The sequence below is a fragment of the Lynx canadensis genome, chromosome D3, assembly GCF_007474595.2.
Source record: "Lynx canadensis isolate LIC74 chromosome D3, mLynCan4.pri.v2, whole genome shotgun sequence".
Lineage (NCBI taxonomy): Eukaryota > Metazoa > Chordata > Mammalia > Carnivora > Felidae > Lynx > Lynx canadensis.
Window position 1 is genome coordinate 83,980,920 of NC_044314.2, and position 23,533 is coordinate 84,004,452.

At 54.9% G+C, this 23,533-nt stretch overlaps 1 protein-coding gene across 10 annotated transcripts in view; it reads left to right on the top strand.

The window, feature by feature from the left end:
* Window positions 1-23,533, top strand: part of HECTD4 (HECT domain E3 ubiquitin protein ligase 4) — a 193,090-nt gene that overhangs the window by 164,176 nt on the left and 5,381 nt on the right. For 9 of the 10 annotated variants that reach the window (XM_030336783.1, XM_030336789.1, XM_030336785.1 and 6 more), the window contains 17 exons: window positions 580-761; window positions 1,933-2,138; window positions 2,443-2,573; window positions 3,113-3,318; window positions 5,131-5,310; window positions 7,907-9,213; window positions 10,210-10,417; window positions 12,636-12,859; window positions 12,947-13,098; window positions 14,463-14,569; window positions 15,043-15,166; window positions 17,439-17,629; window positions 18,684-18,830; window positions 19,398-19,517; window positions 20,228-20,383; window positions 21,771-21,874; window positions 21,982-22,203. In XM_030336783.1, coding sequence (XP_030192643.1) covers window positions 580-761; window positions 1,933-2,138; window positions 2,443-2,573; window positions 3,113-3,318; window positions 5,131-5,310; window positions 7,907-9,213; window positions 10,210-10,417; window positions 12,636-12,859; window positions 12,947-13,098; window positions 14,463-14,569; window positions 15,043-15,166; window positions 17,439-17,629; window positions 18,684-18,830; window positions 19,398-19,517; window positions 20,228-20,383; window positions 21,771-21,874; window positions 21,982-22,203 — 3,967 coding nt within the window. The remainder of the gene's footprint in view (window positions 1-579; window positions 762-1,932; window positions 2,139-2,442; window positions 2,574-3,112; window positions 3,319-5,130; window positions 5,311-7,906; window positions 9,214-10,209; window positions 10,418-12,635; window positions 12,860-12,946; window positions 13,099-14,462; window positions 14,570-15,042; window positions 15,167-17,438; window positions 17,630-18,683; window positions 18,831-19,397; window positions 19,518-20,227; window positions 20,384-21,770; window positions 21,875-21,981; window positions 22,204-23,533) is intronic. The other variant, XM_030336784.1, reaches the window with a different exon arrangement.

The window sequence follows — 23,533 nt, forward strand, 5'->3', positions numbered from 1 at the left end:
AGGCAGTGGTATTTAGTATAGAGACAGGTGTGCGGCCACCAGTGCCATCGATCTTAGAACCTTCTCATAACCCTAGGAAGTAGGCCTGTACCCATGCTCTCCTCTAGCTCAGCTCTGTTCCATTTCAGTGGATTTGCTTGATTCTGGACAATCTGTATAAATGGAATCCCATAATATGCAGCCGTTTGTGTCTGCCCTTTTTTCTTCTTGGCAGAATGTCTTCAAGGTTCATCCACGTCGAAGCACGAAGTATTGCGTCCCACTTACTGCTGAGCAGTATTCCACTGTGTGGACTTACCATCCCTCACCTGATGGACAGTGGGGTTGTTTCCACGTTTTGGCTGCTAAGAATGATGCTGACGTGGACATAAGTTTCTGTGGGGACCTATATCTTCATTGCTTTTTCCGTGGTGATTTCTGAGTAGAGAAAATCCAAACGTACTTTAACGTGGCTTTTTATTTAAGACCCCAGGGACTGACCTGGCCTACAGAACGCAGGGCCAGAGGAGAGGCCCGTGGCCCAGCCCGTGCAGGGGCCGGGGCACCGGCACTCAGCGCCTCTCCCTGCTTTCCCCCCAGAGAGCTGCTCCGGTGCGAGGCCGCGCTGGCCAGGCTGTACTGCCGCATGGCCCTGCTCAACATCTTCGCCCCCAAGCTGCCACACTTGTTCACCCGCCTCTTCCACATCCCTGCCATCCGGGACATCACGCTGGAGCATCTGCAGCTGCTGTCCAATCAGCTCCTGGCCCCTCCCCTCCCAGGTGAGCCTCGGCTTTGCGGCCGCCACTGGCGCAGTCAGCCCAGGGGGGGAAACAGCCCCGAGGGTGAGCCCGGCCCCAGGCAGGAGCCGTGGTGGTGAGGTACTCGCCCGCCGCGTGGCACGGTGCCTTCGGACTCGTGGAGGTAAGCAGCCCTGAAGAGTCCCAGTGACCTTGGCAGCGTTTTCTCACTCTGAAAAGTGCAAGTGTGCTACATGATGTATTGAGTCCTTGCTATATTAAGCATTCATAGAGCTTCCCAAACAAACTGTGGATCAAGGAAAATTTAGCATTATTTAGGAAATCCCGTCACTGCACCATTGCCGCAGACGTTCTCTCTGGCATTATTCAAAAAGGAAAATGCTCCTGTTACCGAGCTCCTGCACGGCACACCCGAGTGGTTTGTTGTGACTTCGGGTGGAGCCATTTTGACGGGCCAGGTTGCGTGTATCTGCTGGCCTTAGGGCCCTTGGCCAGTCCCGATGCTGTGTGTTGGTTCCCCCGGTGAACGCTAAGCGATGGATCCGCTGAGCCCAGTCCAAGACCGAGGAGCCCCTGCATCTTTCCCGGCACCTCAGCCTCCACCTGCTCCCCTCGACCTCCCGGCATCTGAGATAGGAGCAAGGCGTGAGAGGGCGGATGGCACTCGAGGCCTGATGGCACCTCCCAGCTGTGGGGTCCCGGCCATGTGTGTGTGCTGGGGTCCCCTGGCCTACCCCAATAATTCAGAAGCTCCGAAACATACCCAGAAAGCTTTAAAATGTATGCGGAAGAAGCTCTGCCCTAATGGCCTAACGCTCGCCTTACAGACTCCCTTAGCAGCTCCTTGGGGCCTCCAGGACGGGCCAGGGCACGCCAGTAGGTCAGGCTGTGGGAACCCCTGCATCGAAACTGCTCTACTTGTGTTTAATAGACTTGGGTCTCCACTTAAGATTTTATTTTAGGAATCGGTTTCGTTGCTTAAAAGAAAGCAAAAATAGAGACCACTGACGTGAAATCCCCCGCCAGCCCGCCAGCCTGCAGGATCTGATCGGCAACATCTTAGCCGAGGTGCCGGGTCCGAGCTGTCCCGGCCTGGCTATCTGGACGGGTTGCTGGTCGGTTCCCAGGCTCTCCCTGGGAGCCACGGGCCGCTGCGGTTCTGGGGAACTTAGGTCTTCTTTCCTGGCCCCAGATGGCACCATCAGCTCCAGCTCCATCCTCCTGGCACAGTCCCTGCAGCACTGCGTGCGCTCCCAGAACTGCTCGGCCACAGACCTCTTCTACCAGGGCAGCTCCCACATAGTGAGAGAGTGGCTCAGCGTGGCCATCACCCGGACCCTGCACCAGGGCGAGGAGAGCCTGTTGGAGCTGACGAAACAGCTCTGCTCTTTCCTGCAGGTACCGGTCTGACACTCAACTCTCCCTGAACCAGGGTTGTCACCTTTCATTGGAAGGCTTATTGGTTTGCTGAGAATGACCCTCTCGCTTCCCCAACCGCCCCCGGCTTCCGAACCAGTCTCCTTTCCCTTGAGGCTTTCCCGCCTGGTCCCATCTGCATTGGCCTTTGCCCCAGGTGGCTTTCTGGTCCTCCTGAGCCTGTGACCACGCATGCATTGTTGGCCCTGCCCCTTGCCTGGGAGTTGGGAGGTGAAATGCTCCCCTGTGGGTACCCTGTGCCTTTCCTGGTTAAATGTCTTTGCAGACAGCCCCGGAGCAGTTCCCCTCCGAAGAGTTCCCCATCTCAGAGTCCAAAGTCAACATGGACGTTAACTTCCCCGGGGCGGCTTTCGTCGTGGTGTCATGCAAAGAAAGTCAGTCTGGATTTCGCAAAGAGTAAGTTGCCCCTTCTCCAGGAGAGGTGACGGGAGAGAAGAGAAAAATGGGTTCTGGTGAAATGGAAAGAAGAAAAACTCAGATTGTTTTTATTGTTTAATGCATACTATATTTGAAAATAATCTATAGTTCTTTCCATATTTCTGTGTTTTGGAAATTAGTCTTTATAAAGAACGACCTTCTAAAATATGGTGGGAATGGGGGTACCCGGGTGGCTCAGTCGGTTAAGCATCCGACTTTGGCTCAGGTCATGACCTCACGGTTTGTGGGTTTGAGCCCCACGTCGGGCCCTATGCTGACAGCTCGGAGCCCGGAGCCTTCTTTGGATTGTGTCTCCCTCTCTCTGCCCCTCCCCCACTCACACCTCTGTCTCTCTTTCTCTCAAAAATAAATAAACATTAAAAAAAATTTTTAATGGTGGGAATGACTCACAAATGCCCAATCCCAACCCTCCTTCTGGGGCCGAGTCTGCTCCCCATCCCTGGCGCGTGCGCCCAGACCCCGCTGACTCTCCTCCCTTCCTCTCCTCCACTCCTCAGCTCCTCCCTGTACAAGGCGCCATGGGCACGGGTGCTCGTCTACGGGCTTGGCCACAAAGTCAAGCGGAACGGCCAGCTAAACCTGATCGAGGCCGTGTGTTATCCGAGGGATGCATCTCCGGCCAACACTGGCCTCACGCCACCGCCTACCGCCAACCAGTACCCCTCTGTGATCCTGTCCACGGACAAGGTCCACATCAAACTGGGTAGGTCTCTGAATTAGCTCTTGGTGATCAGCACAGCTTGAGGTTACTCTCTGCTCTCTTTCTCTTTGAAGATAGAAAGGATTTTGTACCTTGCTGTGTTCCAGTGCCCAGTCCGTAAAGAGCAGAAGTGCTTGGGATAGTGTATTGTAGGGACAGGAAGTGAAGGGAGCGCCCTTCCTGCCCAGGGAGGACCTGCACCTGCTGCCTGGACTTCAGTGGACAGTTCCTTTCTTATCGCCAGTGGGTGCTCTTTAGAGTGACGGGAACAGAGCAGCCTTGTGATTTAGCTACAATACTCCCAGCTGCGTTTCTCAAGTTCTCCATGAAACCAAATTCTCTCCGGTGCGAGTGGCTCCCCTGGGGTTCAGGCCACAGTGAGCGTCTGCTCCCCGCCCCCCAGTCTAAGCGGTGAACTGCCTGGTGGGAGGCCTAGTTGGTGTTGTCTCCCCAGCATTCTTTGCTAAGCCTGCATGGTTTTAGGTTGAGGTGAGGCTAAACCTGTGCTCTGGGGCCAGCTGACTGTCCGGAGCAGACACACAGAGGAAAGGACAACCTGGTCACAGACTTCCACCTCACTTCCTCATCACGTTTGATAAGAAAAGACGGATGTGTGTTTGTTAGACACGATGAAATGTATTAGAGGGGTGCCCAGCTGGCTCAGTTGATTGAGCATCCAACTGTTGATTTTGGCTCAGGTTATGATACCAGGGTCGTAGGATCGGGCCTCACATCAGGCTCTGTGCTGAGAGTGGAGCCTGCTGAAGATTCTCTCTCTCTCTCTCTCTCTCTCTCTCTCTCTCTGCTCCCTCCCCTGCTCACACACTCTCTCTCTCTCTCAAAAAAAAAAAAAAAAAAGGCAGGGGGTTGGGGCGGGGCCTTCGGCTTTTCCACAGCCCCTGTCCTTGTGTGTCTATGGAATGAAACAAAAGGAGACTACTTAAGTGATTTGGTTATTGCTAAACAACTTTATGATCTCATTTTATTAGAACCGATTTTTTTCATAGCGTTTTGCCTATACTAGCTGTTTTTTAAACTTTATAATTATAAAACAGAAGTTCTCTATCTTCTCATTCCCCAGTGATCACTATATAAGCATTCACCCCTAAGTGCAGGCCAGTCACTATGGTTCCTTCTGAACTTGTCCAGAGATCTCCAGGCCCCTGGCGCCCTAACTTCTGTCTGGTCAGGACTTGTAGTGGGCCTTGGGGTACGGTGCAGGATACAAGGGGGGATCAGACCTCAGGGCCTTTTTCCTCTCACTGTTACGTCTCGGGCCAGATTCAGGCCACGGCAGTGACATAGGGTAATAAGAGAATATCAAAGCCCAAGGCCCTGGTAGTGCTAGTCTGGGGCACCCCTAGCTGGTCCTCTCTGTAACTTAATTATAAGCTTAATGGTCTCACAGGATTGCAGCCACACCAAACGGCTGATTATTTCTTTACCAAGATGGGAATGTTCCAATGAAGCACCTTTAGAGTCTGACTTAGTATTTGCATGCTGGGTCGTTCGGCTGGTGGGTGTCTAACCAGCTGGGGAGTGTCTCCTTCCCTGTTCTCGTTGCTGCCCTTTGTCCCGTTGTTGTACCAACAAATGGACTCCTCGGAGGGGTGGCCTCTGGCTCCTCCTGCACCTGCAGCTGACGGTCTGGAATGGGGGGGGGGGAGGGGGTTATGTTTCTTTTCCCCTCCAACAGATGAGCAGGTGGGCTTTCCGGCCCTGTTCTTCCACGCACACCTGGTGGGTCCTTTTCTTAGGTTTATTTTGGCTTCAGTGCTGCCAGTTATGAGTCTTTCTCCTTGGCCCCTCTTCCAGGGGTGTCTCCACCGCCCGGAGCCGTGCTGGTATTGCATTCTTTGCCTCTGGAGTTCCCTCTGGCCATGGCCTTCGCGGAGCAGCTGCTGTCCTGGAGATTAGAGGATAGCGAAGGGAGATCCGAAGATGAGCCCGACACCATCCCAACATCTGTCCTCCTACAAGTGGTGGAGCTGCTGGGTAAGGCCTCCCTCCCCCCCAGGATCGGGCCTGGGCGAGCTGGCTCAGTGCCAAAGGGAGGGGCTTGCACGCTGGTGGCCTCTTGTCAGGTTGCAGTCATTGGAAGAGGGCTTGCAGAGTGGACAGTAGGGTATAGCCTAGTCTTCTAAACACGTGACGTGTGGGGTGTTTTCATTATTTTGAGGGGCAGCAACTAACCGTGAAGATAAGATTAATTTTACCATACTTCACTGTAAAACCCAAATGTGTGCCATTTTTGTAACTTTGGAGGTAAAAGGTGGTATGGAAGTGAATGACATTGCAAAATCAAACATCATGACTTCCTAGTTCCAGAAAGGTTGAAAAGGGGTTGCATTTTGGGGCGCCTGGGTAGCTCACTTAAGCATTCGACTTTGGCTCAGGTCATGATCTCACGGTCCATGAGTTTGAGCCCCGCATCAGGGGCTCTGTGCTGACAGCTCGGAGCCTGGAGTCTGCTTCGGATTCTGTGTGTGTCTCTCTCTCTGCCCCTCCCCTGCTTGTGCTCTGTGTCTCTCTCTCTCAAAAATAAATAAACATGAAAAAACGTTTTTTTAAAGGGGGGGTTGCATTTTGGCAAAACTCATAGAATGGTAAACTTTAGAGTTTTACATTTTACCATGTGTAAATTTACCTCAAATTCTAAATAAATATTGAACTTCATTAATGATATGGCTGCTTAAGTGTTCAGGGATAAAACAGACTGATGTTTGCAACTTAATTTGAAATAATCAAATCCTAAGATAAGTTTCTGGATGAATAGATAGGTAGAAAGGTACATAAGAGCAAATTTAGCAAAATGGTAATGGGAGAACCCAGGTGGTGGGCGTACGGGCATTCACTGTGTAAGTAGTTCAGCCTCCCCATGTATTTGAAATTTTTTTATCATAAAATGTTGGACGGGAAATGATATTGCAGACTTAAATGCCCTCAGGGGTCAGACAGATGACGTAAATGGGGGAAATAGAAGGAAAGTGGGCCCGGGCACCTCATGTTCCATCAGACAATCACTGAGCCCTGCCACTCATTGCTGCATTATTTCAAAAACCAGTAATGCAGATGTTGATGTGAATTTTCCAGTTTTTATATGTTGGCAATGAAATCAAATTCTTTAAAATACACTGGGTTGAGGGATCAGGGAAGGTGAGTGGGGAACCACTGTAGGAAGGAAATGTCTGTGACCAGCCTCCACTCACCGGCCATTTGCAGTCTTGGTGGAGAAGAATTCTCTCCGACACTGTCCTCTTATATGAATGGCAAACAGCAGAGGAAGGACAATGGAAGGACGTCACATGAGCATCTGAGGGTGACCTTTGTTCTCTTGAATGGCTTCATGAGTGCCCACATGGCATGACAACCCTGAGTTCATTTCCAATTAAAGTTACGAAATGGATGCCTGGGTGGCTCAGTCGGTTAAGGGTCCAACTCCTGATTTTGGCTCAGGTCATAATCTCACAGTTCATGAGTTCAAACCCCGCGTTGGGCTCTGCACCGTGAGCACAGAGATTCTTTTCTCTCCCTCTCTCTCTGCCTGTCCCCAGCTTGTGCCCTCCCTCTCAAAAATATATAAACAAACTTAAAATAGTTACAAAACAGCATCTCCCCTAAGAGATCAGGCAGTTTAATCCCCTCCCCTTATAGGTGCTGAGCCTGATTGGAGACTCTTGATAAGTCAGCTGACCTGGCCCTTGGGGCTCCGTGCCCACAGCATGAGTGTGTGAATTTAAGATACACATCTGGCACAAAGGGATCTTGATAGAAACCTGTGACCCATCTTGTCCTAGACAAATTTCCTGAACTTCAGTCCTTGTCATGCCTTCTTTATGTGATTTCCACCATGTCTGTGAATCATGTTTGTCAGCGTTTATTGATTTTCTGGCAATCAGCTCTTTCCTCTTTTTTTTAAACTTTAAGGGGAGTTTTATGTTGCTACTTTAAGTGGAAAATTAGTATCTCTTGCTATAACCAGAAGGTTAAAGATAAAAATGGTTACTGTTAGGAAATTCTGACTGTTGCTGCCAGAGGCTCTGGGTCTGTGGCCCACTGTCTGTCAAGGATATATGTATTATGATATATATCATATATATCATAATATATATATAACATATACACCAGCTCACAGTAAGGCTTTCTTGTTGAAAAAAACCAGGGCTGGAAGAGGAGTTAGGATACCTTGTCAGTGTGGATTTCTGTGCTAGCTGATAAAATTGGATTGTGTGCCCCCCAGAGTAAGCGTCTCATGGTTTGGGAAGTCCTGTTCTCGTGACTTGTCACTAACTCGCTTGATAACCTTATGAGAAAGAAAATGACTTTTTTTGGTGTGAGCCATAGACGCCGGCTCTGCACGATCGTGTGGCACGGGGGTTAAGGCCGCAGGCTCTGGGGCCAGCCGGCCAGGCTTCAGCTCTTGGAGCCTCTGCCTCTGCTTCATGGGTGAGATGGGGGTGAGTAGCGTAGGTCCTGCCTCTCTCGAGGTTGCCGGGAGGGCGGAGCGCGTCGCGTGGCCGGGAACAGTCCCTAGTACAGAATCGGTGCCGTACAAGTGACCGCTGCTGTTACTGTTTTATATTCGCCTCAGGAAACTTCCTGTGGACCACGGACATGGCGGCCTGTGTGAAGGAGCTTGTTTTCCATCTCCTGGCGGAGCTGCTGCGCACGGTGCACGCCCTGGAGCAGAGGAAGCACCCTGCTGGCCTGTCCTCGTCCATCGCCCTCCAGCTGAACCCCTGTCTGGCCATGCTGATGGCCCTGCAGTCGGAGCTCCATAAGCTGTATGACGAGGAGACCCAGAGCTGGGTCTCGGGCGGCACCTGCGGAGGCTCCGGGGCGGTGGCGGCCGCGGACCACGGCAGGTTCTCCACCTACTTTCACGCGCTCATGGAAGGCTGCCTGGCGGTGGCTGAAGTGACCTTGCCCACGAACATGAGTGTCACGGCCAGTGGGGTGCCCTCAACGACCGCCCCCAATCTCAGCGACTCCTCGTCCTCCTCGTCCTCCTCCCCGGGACAGACGCCACAGAGCCCCAGCCTCCTGTCTAAGAGGAAAAAAGTCAAGATGAAGCGGGAAAAGGCCTCCTCCTCTGGGAAGCGCCAGTCCTCGCGCTCGGTGGAGTCCGACTCCGCCATGCTCAGCATCGGGGGCAGCAAGCCCGAGGACATGCTGTGGTTTCATCGAGCCCTCACCCTGCTCATCATTCTCCGGCACCTCACCAGGAAGGACCCGCAGGGCCTGGGCGTGACGAGCGACGCCATCGCCGACGCCTGCCAGGCGCTGGTGGGCCCCACCGCGCACAGCCGCCTGCTGGTCATCTCTGGGATCCCCACCCACCTGGACGAGGGCATCGTCAGAGGTGCTATCCGCAAGGCCTGCAACGCCCACGGCGGGGTCTTCAAAGACGAGATCTACATCCCCCTGCAGGACGAAGACCCCAGGAAGCCGAAGGACAAGGCCGAGGGCGGCGATGGAAAAGCCGAGGCGGAGAAGACCCTCGGCTTCCCCAGCACAGACAGCCTGGAGGTCAGCACGTCCAGCAGCCTGACCCCTGCCATGAGCGTGAGCGCGTCCGCTTCCACCAGCCAGGCCTCCACCTGCAGCTCCCAGGGCATCTCGCAGACAGTCAGTGACCTCTCCGTGGATCCGCTGCCCTCAGGCCCTGAGCCGCCCATCCCTCCTGGCGTACTGGAGCCCCACGTGGTGTCCAGCCAGGAGAGTCTAGACATTTCCCTGTGCAGCACTGGCAGTCTGGGCAGCCTGGGCAGCCTGGCGGAGCCACTGGACAACGCAGAGACGGCCTCTGTGTCGGACATGGGCTCCGCGTACACGGTCACGTCCCTGGACAACCAGCCCCTCGCAGCACGCCCCATCAAAGGCTTCGCGGTCGTGGAGGTAACGGCGCTCACGCTTCGGCAACCACTGAAATCATGAGCGGCTTGAACCCCCACAAGCCTCTTTAAACCCTCCAATGTCCTTTCCGAGGGATTAACTGCTAGGTGACCCGGGGGCACTGAGGGAGCTCCCTGAAGCGGCTCTTGGAAACCGCAGTGACTTACTATGTTGATTATCTGTGTTTGAGGTCACATCTCTGCGAGTGATGTCAAGTCTGATCTCATGAAGTCCTGCAGTTCTTGCTGAGTGTGGGAGGGAGGCAGAGGGGTCTGAGGGGTCTGCCTTTCCTAGGGGATGGGCTTCATCAAGCGCGATCCAGCTCAGGCCTGCCGGTATAGCTTTGAGTGGCCTTGGGTCGTTGTAAATGTTGCCATTGGCGGGAGGGATCTTCACTGATGAGCGTGAGAACAGACTTGCCGTTCTGCTGGAGAGATTCTGAGTTTCCAGGTCACGTTTACACGTCAAGATCCCATCTGCTTCTTGGGCCTCCTTGTCTAGAAATCCCACCTCCTGTGTCTTCCTGCACCCTTGTGTAAGGGGACTCAGGCTCGGAGTAAAACTGTCCTCGCCTCCCTGGACACGGAGAGGAAGGCCCTCAGAAGGAAACGTGCCTCACCTTCCTCTTCCAGGGAGCTCTGACAGGAAAGCTCAAGAACCTGGTGGTTGGCTTCTTCCCTGGAATCGCTTCTCTTAATCTATGCACCCTCTGCCTGGGGGCTTTTTCCGAGCCGAGCATGGACTTCAGCTCCCTGGGCATCAGAGTAAAGCCACAGACCTGGCCAGGGAGTAGCGACAGAGATTTCCACTTGAGATGTTCCCTTCCAAGTTAGTGCTATTGGCATGTGGCGGAGACCTTACCAGGAGGAGGCCAGCTAGCAGGGTCAGACCGCACTCACGGCACTGAAGACGAGGACAGGGTTTCAGGGAAAGGCGGGAAGGAAAACAAGGCCATTCATTCCTCTCCTCCAATGCTGACCCTTTTCTTTGTTCGCACAGATAAGATCCCGAGCCAAGATTGAGAAAATTCGAGCAAGTTTATTTAACAACAATGACTTGATCGGTTTGTCAAGTTTGGACGGTGAAGATGAATTGATGGAGATGTCAACGGAGGAGATTCTCACTGTATCTGTAGTAAATCAGAGTCTGTTTGATACTCAGGGGAGCCCAGGGCTAGAAGATTATTTCAATGATAAATCAATTAAAGGTGGGTTATGGATTTTTTTCTTAATGAGTAGACTGTTTTTTGAGCAGTTTTAAATTTACAGGAAAAAATGAGCAAAAGTCCTCTCCTCCCTTCTTTGTACCCAATATCCCGTTTTTTTTCTAATATCCCCAATTTTTTTTGATGTTGCTTTATTTATTTATTTATTTTTTGTTTGTTCATTTCTGAAAGAGACAGAGTACAAGCAGGGGTGGGGCGGGGAGAGAGGGGGACACAGAATCTGAAGCAGGCTCCAGGCTCTGAGCTCTCAGCACAGAGCCCAACATGGGGCTTGAACTTACGAACCGCGAGATCGTGACCTGAGCCGAAGTCGGACACTCAACTGACTGAGCCACCCAGGCGCCCCAATGTTGGTTTATTTTTGAAAGAAAACGGGAGCAGGAGAGGGGCAGAGAGAGAGGGAGACACAGAACCCAAAACAGGCTCCAGGCTCCGAGCTGTCAGCACAGCTTGAACTCACGAACTGTGAGATCATGACCTGAGCCAAAGTCGGACACTCAACTGACTGAGCCACCCAGGTGCCCCTCAATATCCCCTATTTTTAACCTCTTACCTGAGAAAGGAACCTTGGGGAGCACCTCTAGGGGTTGGTGATTTGAGAAATGATGTGGAGGGTGTCATGGATTTGGGACAAGAGGTTCTTTGCCCGGCTCACGGCAGTTGTCAGGGTTCTGAGGGCCATCGGGGCACTGCTGCGTTCCAGCCAGGAGACCGCTGGGAGCGGCTGTGCCACGACTCTCTTCGGGCTTGAGAATGGACTTGCATTCAAGTCCCATTTTGCTTTTTATCTAGCCAGGCTTCCCTCTGTTCAAGTTCAGATGTATTTATTTTGTTCCGTCCTGTGGAGCTAGAACATACCAAGCACACGTCTGGTGATCGTTTGGTCATTTGCTTGAGGACAGTAAATGTCTCCACCTCTGCTCTAATTCTTGGGGAAGAAACAATTCCAGCCCCTTATTCACCAAGTCCCACTTTGTCATTCTGACGACTCTTTGGGGTGGACCCTCTGTGGCTTCCCCGCTTCTTTTGTGTGATACGGAGTGTTCATCCAGGACGTGGGCCCCGAGGCCCCGCTGAGCAGAATCTAGCAGCAGACTCCCGTCTGAGGCCGACGGCTCGCCTCACTTAGAAACAGTGGTTATTTTCTTGTTAGGATTACAGTCTTTTGTGTGGTCTTTTTTTTTTTTTTTTTTTTTTCTCTCGTCTTGCTCGACATTTTTCATCCATGTCCTTTTTTTCTAAATCTTGAATATTTGAAATTTCATAGTAGTATTATAGAATTTGTTTCATGTTCCACAAGTACAAAAATATGATACCAAATATGGGCTTTGTTGTTGCCCCAATCATAAAATTTTGAAATATTCCCTCAGGGCTGGGACCAGGGTGAGGGAAGTGAGATCTTGGGCACAAAATTTAATGGGCTCCAAAAATCTCTGTAATCTAGATAAATAATATTTTGGTTCTGTATTTATAGAAGTCAAAGTTAATGCAAAATATCCACAACGAACAAACTGGTAAAATTAAAAAAATTTTTTTTAAGTTTGTTTATTTTAGGGGCGCCTGGGTGACTCAGTCGGTTAAGCATCCAACTTTTTTTTCTTGTGCTCATGGACAATCTTCTTATATCTAAGAGAACTTTCTTTTCCCACTTGCTCAAGTCTTGAAGCACACTAATAATGCGAGATGTGCTCGACAGCTTGCGCTTTGCACTAAAAGCACTTGCAGACTCTGTACTCTCTTGTTCCTTCGGGACTGCCCGTCACAAACGTGTGGTTGAAGTTAAGGAAGGTAGATTAAACTGCTGCGCTAAGTAGCCCTAAGAGGACAGTGGCTCAAACCCAGTGGAAGTGTGTTTCTTGCACATGGAAGAATCCAGGGTGAGTGCTGAGGTCCGAGTCCCAGGGGGTTGTCGTGTCCGTGCAGCCGGTGGAGGGGATGAGCGCAGAGGAGGGCAGACTGGCCCAGGATTGCTCCTGTCTCCTGTCCCAGGACCACACCCAGCAGCAGGGCGGGCCGGGAGTGCGGCTGGGGTGTGTGCCCGCGAAGAGGAAACCAGGTTTTAGTGGCCTGCTCCTCACTGCCACTAAACGTCTATTACCCACGTTCCAAGATGAGCTGTTTCTGAGAAAATGCTGCAAGGCTCCTCCTGACGTAGCACGTTCACGGCAGAATTGTTTCGTCCTCCCCCGTTTTGTAACAGGTGAGAAGCTGGTGCCCGGTGCCAGGGAGGTGCTGACGGAGATATTTAAGAGCTGTGCCCATTCGGAACAGATGCTGAGCCTGACACCGGCAAAGCCCATCAAAGTGTCGGACATTTATCTTAGCAAGGAGCAGATCAACTCCCAGACCCCAGGCAACCTCCTCCACCTCTTCTTCACCAACGTCCGGCCTCCGAAAAAGGTGCTGGAAGACCAGCTCACACAGGTAGATGCCCCGCCCCGCCCCGCGTGCCAGGCCTCAGGTGCACCTTGGGCTGAGCCCGAGGACCCTCCCTCCCTCTGGTGCCCACAGATCCTGAGGAAATACGGCGTGCCCAAGCCCAAGTTCGACAAGAGCAAGTACAGCAAGGGCGGGAAGGAACAGCACCCCGTGAAGGTGGTGAGCACCAAGCGGCCCATCACCAAGCCGCCCGCCAAGGACAAAGCTGTGCTCAACAGTGTCAGGTGCGCGTCCGAGGGGCCCGGCGTGTGCGTCCACCAGGGGACACGGGGCCGCCGCCTTGACAGTTTCCCCGCAAGGCTCTCCTTGCTCCCCAGAGGTGCAGACACCCTGGCTCTTTGCTGCTGCGCCGTCTTGCTCCCTGGCTTTGTCGACTCAGAGACACAGTGTTCCGTTTTACCCATAAGTGTAGTAAAATCTGGACCATGCAGGCTGGAAAGCAGGCCAGTCTGAAGTAATACGACATCCAAAATGTACAGAATTGTTATAAAAAAAAAAAAAAAATCTGACTTCTTTTAACCACACAAAGAATGCATAGGTCATACACAAAAACTGTAAAATGCATATTAAAAACATATCGTTACTTCATATATAGCAACCCGCTTTTAACAGTTAAGTGTATAACCTTTTATTGGTGCATATGTATTATTTTCTTAAATTTTAAAGTAGTACAAAATTCAACAGCATATGCAGTCAAAAGCGACACCTCTTCTCCATCTAAGCCTTTCTGCCGCCCTCCGTGAGATTGCCAGTGTTACTTCCAGAGCCTTCCAGAACTCTCCTGTGTGTACACACAAGCACATGAGCGTTCTCCCAGATGTCTCCATACTGTACACAGGGACTACCCCTTGCTGTTTCCATTTACTACTAATCTTGGGGATGACCCCGTATCAACACAAAAATAACTTTGTGCCCTTTTTTTTTTATAGCGCCATAGTATTTCGTGTGTGGGTGTGCACACATAATTAACAGAATTTTTTGCAGACATAGGCAGATGACTCTCAAGAACTCAAAACTGAATCTTCGATAGCAAAGTGTGACCTGGCAGGAGTCTCTTGAGGAATTGTTTAAAGGATCAGAAAAATCAACTGTCCTTTCATTAATTAATTATATATAAGTGGTGCTTACAAACCAGAACCGTACAATAGACTTTTCTGTGATGGAAATCTGTGCTGTTTCCCTGTCTGTGCTGTTGAATGCGGTAGCCACTAGCCACAGATGGCCACTGAACGCTTGAAATGTGGCCAGTATGATCAAGGAATTGAGTTATTTTATTTTAATTTAAACTTTGGCTACATCTGACTAGTGACTGCTTCTTTGTGCAGCTCAAAAGTATGTAGAAGGAACATTCAAAAAGCATCTCTTTCAGGTTTTTCATAGTTAAGGGATCATTTTGTCCTAATTTGCTCAGTAAACCCCTTGGTGAGAACAGAGCTGGTCTTGAGCCCAGCCCTGTGGGAACTGCAGGCCGTGGGGGGTGCGGGGGGGGGAGGGGAGTCTGAACTAATGCGCGTGTGAGGCTCTGCATGTCCTCTGTCCGGACAAGGTGTAGGCACAGGAATTCTGATTGCAGTGCTTTGGTCTATAGCAGGACTGCCTTAAGTGAGAAGAAGCCAACTGTGAAGCCAAAGTCCCCAGAAAAGAGCAAGCCAGATGAGAAGGACCCAGAGAAGTCACCCACCAAAAAACAAGAAGGTGAATGAGTAACTTGGGCCTGGAGACTGGTAGGCCCCTGGACCCAGCATTTGTCTGACTGGCTGGGCTCCCTTGGGGTTTAGGTGAGGCGGGGCCTCAATGCCATCTTTGTGAATTTACGGAGGTCAGCATAGCAGCTCCCAAAATATCATGTATCCAAGGTGAAAAGTAGATGATGGTGATTGAAAGTAAAGATCTGGAGATCTGCTTAGAAATTCGCTTCCAGAAGGCACTTACTGGGCATTAGAACTTGAGCTTCATAAAGGCCCAAGCAGAGCTGGAGAAGAGTCAGGCTGTGGCTCGCTGACCTCATGAGGTCGCAGGTTGTGCCAGGTCGGTGACGGACCCTGGAGGGGCGGGAGGTGGGCACTACGTGGATCGGGCCCTGCCAGAGACGTCTGAGGGCATGTAGTGAGGCGCCTGCAGTGGGAGGTTCTACCAAACTCCTAACAGTCTGAATGCTTCTCCATCAGTCCCTGAGGAGAAGTATCTGACCTTGGAAGGATTTCACAAGTTTGTCATTGACCGAGCCAAGCAAGACATCCGTAGCGTCTGGAGGGCGATTTTATCCTGTGGTTATGACCTTCACTTTGAGAGGTAAGAAGTTATGTCTCTCAACCCAGTTGATACCTTGTATAAAAATTTTTTGGGGGGAGCACCTGGATGGCTCTGTCAGTTCAGTGTCCAACTCCTGATTTTGGCCCAGGTCATGATCCTAGGGATATGGGTTCGAGCCCCCCACGCTCAGTGTGAAGCCTGCTTGGGATTCTCGCTCTTCTCTCTCCCTCCCTCCCTCTCTCTCTCCCCCCCACCCTGCTCTCGTGCTATCTCTCTCTTAAAAAAAAAAAAAAAAAAATCGTTTTCAGCCACCGGATGTATTCCCAAGAAAATCCTTCCAGGGAACCATTCTGTCTGCCTTTCTTAATGCCTACTGAGTTATTTTCAAAATTTTCATAATTATTAAAGTGGGTGTTAGAACCTGTTTGGAAACAGACTCTGTTCTAAACAATAAATTCATTTTCTCACAGTTCTGGAGGTCAAGGGCTCAACAGGGTTGGTTTTTCCTGAGTTCTGTCCTTGCCTTATGGACAGAAGGTCACCTTCTCACTGCGCGCACACAGGCCGCTGCCTGCCCGCTTCTGATGAGGACACCAGTCTGCTGATCTGGGCCCCGCCCTTATGACCTCCTTTAACTTCATTAGGAAAGGGGTGGGGGGGAGATACGCTTCAGCCCCTAACAGGAATGATTTCTCTTTCCAAAGACCCTTTGTTCCTCAGAGTCCCGCGTTGTCTCCGAGTCTCCGTTGCCCACTCTCTCTCCTTCCCAGGCAGGAGCGCAGCAAGGTCACTGCCCGCCAGGTCCCCAGGGCCAGACAAGGATGGTTTCCCCTTTCTAGCCGCAAGGGAGTCCCAGGCAGGCGTGACATCTGCAAACTGGAAGACACCTGCCTACCCTACTCCGGCGCTCACCCCTGGCGCTCAAAGCAAGGTGTGCCCGGCCTCAGGGAAAGAATGGCTGCCTCGAGCATGCCTCTTAAAAAGCCACTTTCAGGATTCAGAAGCCGTTTGCTGCTTGGTTCCGCCATTTTGTTCCTTCACGGAAGGCTCCGGGTCCATCCCTGGATGGGCCTGCATCATGGTGGCAGGAATGAGTTTCTTACTAAGCCAGTAGGGGAGAGAACTCTGGGGCTTTTGAAAAGTAGAATCACCTGTTTTGGACTAGAAAGTGCATTTGAAGTGGGAAGGGTGCAAATTGGACTACAAACGGATTTCCAAGTGACGTGTTTGTTGCAGCTAAAGGGCTCGTTCCGGCGTGTCACAGGGCCACCCTGTGCCCTGAGCCCCTTCCGACACCGGGCCCAAGGGCAGCCTGTGTGGGGGGGCTGTGAGGGGATCCCCACAGAGGAAGCTTGCTCTCTAAGCGCTGCTTGGGTAGGAGGGAGGAGGCCTGTCCGGAGAGGTTCTGCCATTGCCCCGAGGAAGGCCTTCCTGGCAGGATGCACCCTGTGCGGCACGTGGCCCAGTTGAGGTGCTGCGAGCTCCGGAGCTAAGGCACCCATCCACCCACCAGCCTGCCTGCCTCTCTCGGGTGAGCAGCTGAACGTTTGCAGGTTAAGGACATGCGCGCGTAATAAAAAGCCCATGCAGTGTAGGCAGGCACAGGGGAGAGGGCCTGTGATTCGGTGCCCAGGGGGCTTCCGTAAACGTGTCTCCCAACATTTTCTGGGGGTAGAGTTTTTCAGTGCTACGGAAGTGGGATCAGACCAGACGTCTGCCTTTTTCGTTCTTCCTCGTCATTCAGTGTCACCGCAGGAGAGGACTCCGCGGTCCCGTAGCCGTGGGCACTTGCGTCGTGTGTGATGTGGCTGCAGTTAAAGCGCTGCCCTCACAAACACACCTTTGCCTGTTGGCGTAGCTCCCGGCGCCAACCCTGGGACAGGACCGCTGGCTGAGGGTAACGGCTTCAGTGAGGCCGGCGGCCGGTGGCTTCTGGGGCCCTGGCCGTGCGCACCCTCAGCGAGCTCTCATGAGTCCAGCGCCGCCGCTATGGCTCCATCGTATAGGTGAGGAAGCCGAGGCTCAGAAAGCAGGCTTCTTTGTGGCCCGGGTCGCCAGGTGGCCGAGATTTGAGCCCAAGGGCTCCCGAGCCCCAGCCCTAGCCAGGCGCCCTCGCCCCGCGCAGGAGGGAGCACCTGGGGGCGCGCGTCGCCAAACCCCAGGAGGGATGTGCCCTTCCGGCCCCTCGGCCCCTCGGCCCCTACGGCCTGCTCTGCTCCCTCCTCCCGCTGGGTCGCGACCGCCTCCCGAGGAGGAGTCCCCGGTGTCCCCGGCGGCCCCGCCCCACCTCGCCCTTCTCCCCCGGCCCCAGGTGTGCCTGCATCGATGTCCGACATGCGCACAAGGCCTCAAGGAAGTGGACGCTGGAGATGGACGTGGCGCTCGTGCAGTACATCAACCGGCTGTGCCGCCATCTCGCCATCACGCCCGCGAGGCTCCACCCCCACGAGGTGTATCTGGACCCCGCAGACGCCGCCGACCCCAGAGTGGCCTGTCTCCTGAGTATGTGGGTCCCGGGGGTCTGGCTTTCGGGGACCGTCCCCTGCGCCGCCGCCGGGGTAGGCGCGCCTGCCGTGAGCCACGGGGGCAAAGAAGAGGGAGAGAAAGGCACGAAGCTGCGACTGCGGCCGAGCTAAAAGTTTACAAGGCCTCACTGTGTGCTCGTTGCAAGGAAGCCGCGGGTGCTGCTGGGAGACCACGCCCCATCACCGCACCCAGGCCTCCGCCCAGAGGTCACGGTGGATGCCCCGCTGGAGTCGGTGGCGAGGGGGCGGGGCTCAGAGTTGGCCGCGCGTTAGAGGCATTATCCATTCGGAGAGCGCGCGGCAGAGCGCGCGGCGTGTCTCTACTAAAAGCTGGGAGTGCGTTGTGCACGCACGAATGCACCCACAGGCGTTCTCCATAAACCCGTCCGTGGAAGGTGACCGCTGGGCTTGTTTCTGTGCCTGTGCACGTGTGTGCCCCAGGCGGTTTTGAGTCTGCCCACTCTTGCTCAGCCACACGGCCTGGGCCTTTGCTCTCTTCCTGATACTTCCAAGGTAAACGTGGGCCAGACGTGGTCCCGATGTCCATCTCTCCCAGCTGGAGAGGAGACGGACGTGAGCGTGAACAAGTAAGACAGTGTGCCAGTGTCTCCGTGTCCAGGTCTTGACATGTGTCGCTTTTGGGGGAAAGCAGATGAAAGGTACCCGGGACTCTACTATTTTTGTGGCTTCCTAGAAGTCTCATTATTTTGAAGTTGAAAATTAAAAATAGCAGCTCTGCAGGGCCCCAAAGATAGGCCAAGGTGGGAGGGGGCGCCCTCGGATTCCCTGGGCGCCCGAGCCTCCCTTCTGGCCAGACGGGGCCTCCCGCCTTTGCTTCTGCTGGGCACAGGCTCGGGCAGATTGAGGGCCCCACTTGCTGAGCGTCTCTGGGTGTCGGGGATGAGATCCCCTGCGGGAGCCTCCCGGTCCCCCCTAAGTGCCCACTCCTGATGGCCGCTTCAATCGATGGGGGCCACTTGAGTCTGTTCGTGACCGAGAGTCTCGGCCTGACCGCCCCCCGTGCCCTGCAGACGTGCCCGTCGAGAGCCTGCGCCTGCGGTTTGCCTTGCTCCAGTCCCTGAACACCACGCTGGAGACCTTCTTCCTGCCTCTGGTGGAGCTGCGCCAGACCCCCATGTTTGCCCACAGCATCGCCGCCCTGCTGAAGGAGGCCAAAGGTCAGTGCCTGCGCCCGCCGCCGCGGCCAGACCCAGCAACTGCCCGGGATGACCCTTCTCCTTTACGTGTGACCTACGTGTGTCCCCAGGAACGGCGCTCCCAGCCAAGAGCGGTTACTTCAGCTATGCTCTGAAAAATTAAATTTTCTAAAGTTTTCAAGGGTTCCTGACTGGCTCAGTTTGAAGACCTCGCGGCTCCAGATCGCAGGGTCGTGAGTTCAAGCCCTATGCTGAAGGTAGAGGTTACTTAAGTGAATAAAGCTTAAAAACAAAAAGTTTTCGGGTTATTTAGAAATACATAAGGCTCTGATTCGCTATCTGCCAACTAGGTGTTCCTGGGCACAACAGAGTCAAGGTTCGTGCGTTACCATTTGAGCAGATACTATGAACTTGCCTCCCGGAAGGTCAGGACTATGACACCTGAGTGCCTCAGGGGCCTGAAGGGCATCCCAGGAGAGACTAGACAGACCCAAAGGGGACAGCATGTCCTCCGCCGGGCCTCAGAGGCCACAGGGAAGGAAGGCGAGCAGCCCCATCCCAGCCTCTCTCCCACATTCCTCCCCGCAGGGCTCATCTTTTACGACACGAAGGTGACGGTCATGAATCGGGTGCTAAACGCCACCGCACAGAGGACAGCTGACCATGCAGCTCCAGAGATCACGTTGGACCCCCTGGAAATCGTGGGAGGTAAAGTTAGCTGTACAGACCAGAAAATACAACATAGCTGTGATCGAACAAAGGATTTAGTTGATTTGCACAGAAAAGAAGCCTCTAGAAGAAGGGAATCCAGATATCCATCTGGCTGCTTCGTCTTTGTCCTCTAGTGTCCCAGTGTGTGACTCCCACCTTCAGGGTCCCCTAGTGAGCCTGCCTTCCTGGCAGCAAGAGCGAGGGGAGGAGCTCTCCACTTCCTGGAGGCTCGCCTTGGCTTCCCATCTCCCGGGAGGCCTGCCACGTGGCCACACCTAACTGCAGGGGAGGCTGGGATGTGTACGCTTAACTCTGGTTGGCCGTGGGCTTGCTGGAGTCGGGGTTCTGGCATCGAAGCAACTGGGGCGAGTGGCTGCTGGGGAGGCAGCCAGGAGTCTGCCACAGCACGTGAACCCACACGTGCCACAAATGACACGAACTGGAGGGGAGAGGATCACAGATGGGGAGGACACCCCCCCTCCCCGGGGACAGAGGGAAGGCTGGGAGCCACACGGCCAAGGCACGAAGATGTTCCAAAAGTGGAGAGAAGGCAAGGTGGCAGACCAGGGGCAGGGAGAGGGCCAGGAGGCAGGCGAAGGCCCGGCCAGGTGTCCGTCCTGGGCTGGAAGAGCAGAGGAAGGAGAGGAAGGTGCTTCGGGGCGGGGGCGGGGGTTGGGGGGGTGTTACTGGTTCCTCTCTCTTCCCAGGGGAGATCAGAGCTTCTGAAAACTCCTACTTCTGCCAGGCTGCCAGGCAGCTGGCCTCGGTGCCCTCATCCCAGCTTTGTGTCAAGCTGGCCAGTGGCGGTGACCCCACCTACGCCTTCAACATCCGCTTCACCGGGGAGGAGGTCCACGGCACCAGTAAGTGGCGGCCCCCGCCGGGCTCTGCAGCCAGTTCGGGTGGAGGCTGTGTTGAAATGAGAACATTTTTGGAGTTATTTTTAGTCTAAACTGCCCACAATCCCCCCCACTGGCGAGACTAAGGAAGCTGTGTCCTTGTTAGCCTGCTCTGCAGAAGCCAGGACGACCGAAGGGCTCCCCAGTGCCCCCGTCTCCCATGGGACACATCCGAACTCTGAGCCCAGCGGCCCTTCCCGGGGGAGAGGGCCGACCCAAACCGAGGGTGTCTCTGTTGTGTCCGTTCGGCACGAAGGGCACCCCCCTAGTGCTCACCAGAGGTGGGGTCCCCAAGCTGGGACGGCACTGGGCGGAGGTCCCTGGCAAGCACCGGTTCCCCACCACGGGCCCGGGGGCCGGTTTCGGGGGCCTGGCCAGAGCCACCAACCGGCACCGTAGCGTGCTCCGGGCACAGCCGGCTCTCAGGACCGCGTGCTCAGCACCTTCCACTCCTCACAGCGCCAACACTGCACAAGAGACCGGCCTCGTCCCATTGGACCAGTGGGGAAACTGGGACGCTGCCAACCCAAGTAGTGTCCCCAAGGTCGGGCAGCCAGCTGGGGTTCAAAGCCAGGTCTGTCCGATTCCCAAGCCCAGCCCTTGGCGGCTTCAGCAGGCCGGGGTCTCCTGCTTCTCCGTGGAAGCTGAGTGAGGACATCTGTCCCCAGGCGCGTCCTGTGCGTGGCTCCGACCAAGCAGTGGGCACGCACAGCTGTCCTCTGAGCTTCCTGACCTTAGGACGTTGACAGGGGGTGCACAGGGGAGAGGGGATCCAGCCACAGAGAGGAGTTGGCAAGAAAACCGCAGGCACGTTTGGAATGACGGCAGCAGAGATGCTGATGATCGCCGGTTGCCCTTTGCGGGCGTTCGTGCGTCAGGCTGTTCAGCCGGACGCTGCTCACCGAACAGACAGACACTGGGCACCTGGGCCTGGGGCGAGGGAGGGGAGCGCGGAGTAGCACGGGCGGCCCCACTCCTGGTGCAACCCGGAGCGACGGAGGTGGATTAAACGAGCCCGCGGATCCGTGTAAGCTCACGGCGGTGCCAGATACGCAGGGCTCTGCATCCGGTCTCTCTGACTCCTTGAAACTAGCCTGCGACGTAGGTACGGTGACTGTCCCCCTTTGACGGATTGGGTCCCTGAGAAGCGATGACCTGGGGGTCACCCAGCCAGTAAGTGGCCCGGCAGGACTTGACCCCAGGTCTCCCCACCCTCAGGCGAGCTCTGTCTCCGCCGCAGCCGAGTTCAGGCCGGCAAAGGAGCTGCCGTTCCAGGCGGGCAGGGCGGGCCGGCGGGGCCCCCGATGCCCCCGATGCCCCCGATGCCCATCAGCCTCCATGTGTCCCGCAGGCGGCTCTTTCCGGCACTTCCTGTGGCAGGTGTGTAAAGAGCTGCAGAGCTCCTCACTGTCCCTCCTGCTCTTGTGCCCCAGCTCAGCCGTCAACAAAAACAAGGTAAGACGGCCGAGGCGCGGGCCATGGCGGGGCAGCGGCCGGGACCTGTGTTCCCGGGGAGGAGGAGAGGCGCCCGGCAGTCGCTGCATCTCTGCCTCTGTGTCCAGGGCAAGTATATCCTGACCCCCAGCCCCATCACCTACGGGGAAGAGCAGCTCCTGCACTTCCTGGGCCAGCTGCTGGGGATTGCGATTCGAGCAGATGTCCCTCTTCCCCTGGACCTCCTGCCTTCCTTCTGGAAGACTCTGGTGGGTGAGCCTCTGGACCCTGACCAAGACCTGCAGGAAGCAGACATACTCACCTACAATTACGTCAAGAAATTTGAGAGCGTAAGTGAGTGAGGCATTTATTCTGGGGACAGCAGAACTCCAGAGCAGTGTCCCCGGGGCTCGTGGCTGCCTCTGTGATCTGCCATTTGCTGGGCCTCCAAACCCCGGGAGCCCAGGCTTCCCCCCGAGGACCGATTGGGGTCTCCCGGAGAACGTTAGGGAACGTGAGCTGTCTCTGCCGGGCTTGCTTTGTGGGGACAGAAGCCCCTCTGGCTTCTCTTCCTGCTTGATGGGGCACGTCGGTCACTGCCCATCTGCTGCTGTTGGGCCTCCCAAGGACACAGGGGTGAGGGGTTCCCGGCAGCTGACTGAGCAGGCAGGGATGTCGGGGTGGGGACTCGTACAAGTGGACCCACTTTCACTTTTAAGAGCTTGGTTTTGGGTGCCTGGGTGGCTCAGGTGGTTTAAGTGTCCGACTTCCGCTCAAGTCATGATCTCCTGGTTTGTGAGTTCAAGGCCCGCATCAGGGCTCAGAGCCGGAGCTGCTTCGGATTCTGTGTCTCCCTCTCTCTCTGGCCCTCCTCCGCTCACACTCTCTCTCAAAAATAAACAAAAGAGAGTTTGGCTTCAGGGCCTCAGAACACAGGAGACCGGCTCTTGGGGGTCACCTGGGATTGGCCAGGGACAGAGTTGGGACCGTAGCTGTCCTCTTCGTGCCTGGGGACACAAAGAGGTAGTGAGAGCTCGCCACGTCGGACCGGCCCCCTGGCGGGGGTGTGGTCGGCGCTCAGGCTGCCAGCTGGGCCCGTGGGACCCCTTCAGGTCTGTCCACCGGTTAGCGGTCGTGGTAGCCTGCCGTGGGCCGGGCTCTGGGCTCTCGCCCCAGCCATAGGAAGCTTCCAGGTTGTTCTCCCGATACGCGAGGCCCTGTTCGGAAGGGCTGTGTGCACAAGTCCTCGTGACAAGGCCGGGAGGAAGGGAGGCTCGGAGAGGAGGGTGGGCTGGGAACAGAGCCACCGGGGGAACCTAGGCCCGTCTGGCTGAAAAGCCTCCTCAAGCTAGAGACAGAGTGTGGCGGTGCCCCTGCCCCGGCCCTCCCCCTTGACTCCCCCGCTGCCTGTGTTCACAGGGGAGCAGACTGAGGCCGGGCCGAGGCGGCTCTTGACGGGAACCCCAGCCGAAGGAGGCACAGAACTAGGGCCCCCTGAGGGGCCTCGTGGCCAGGCTGTCTGTTGTCCTCCCCTGAGCCGCCACTTGAGGGCAGCCGGCATGAGGGTGCACCAAAGCCAGGATCTCGGATTAGTGGCAGAAATGGGGCTGACAGGGAATTATCTAAAAGGTCAACGCAGGACGGCTGCTCTGGGCGAGGGGTTTAGGAGTCCCTGCCCGG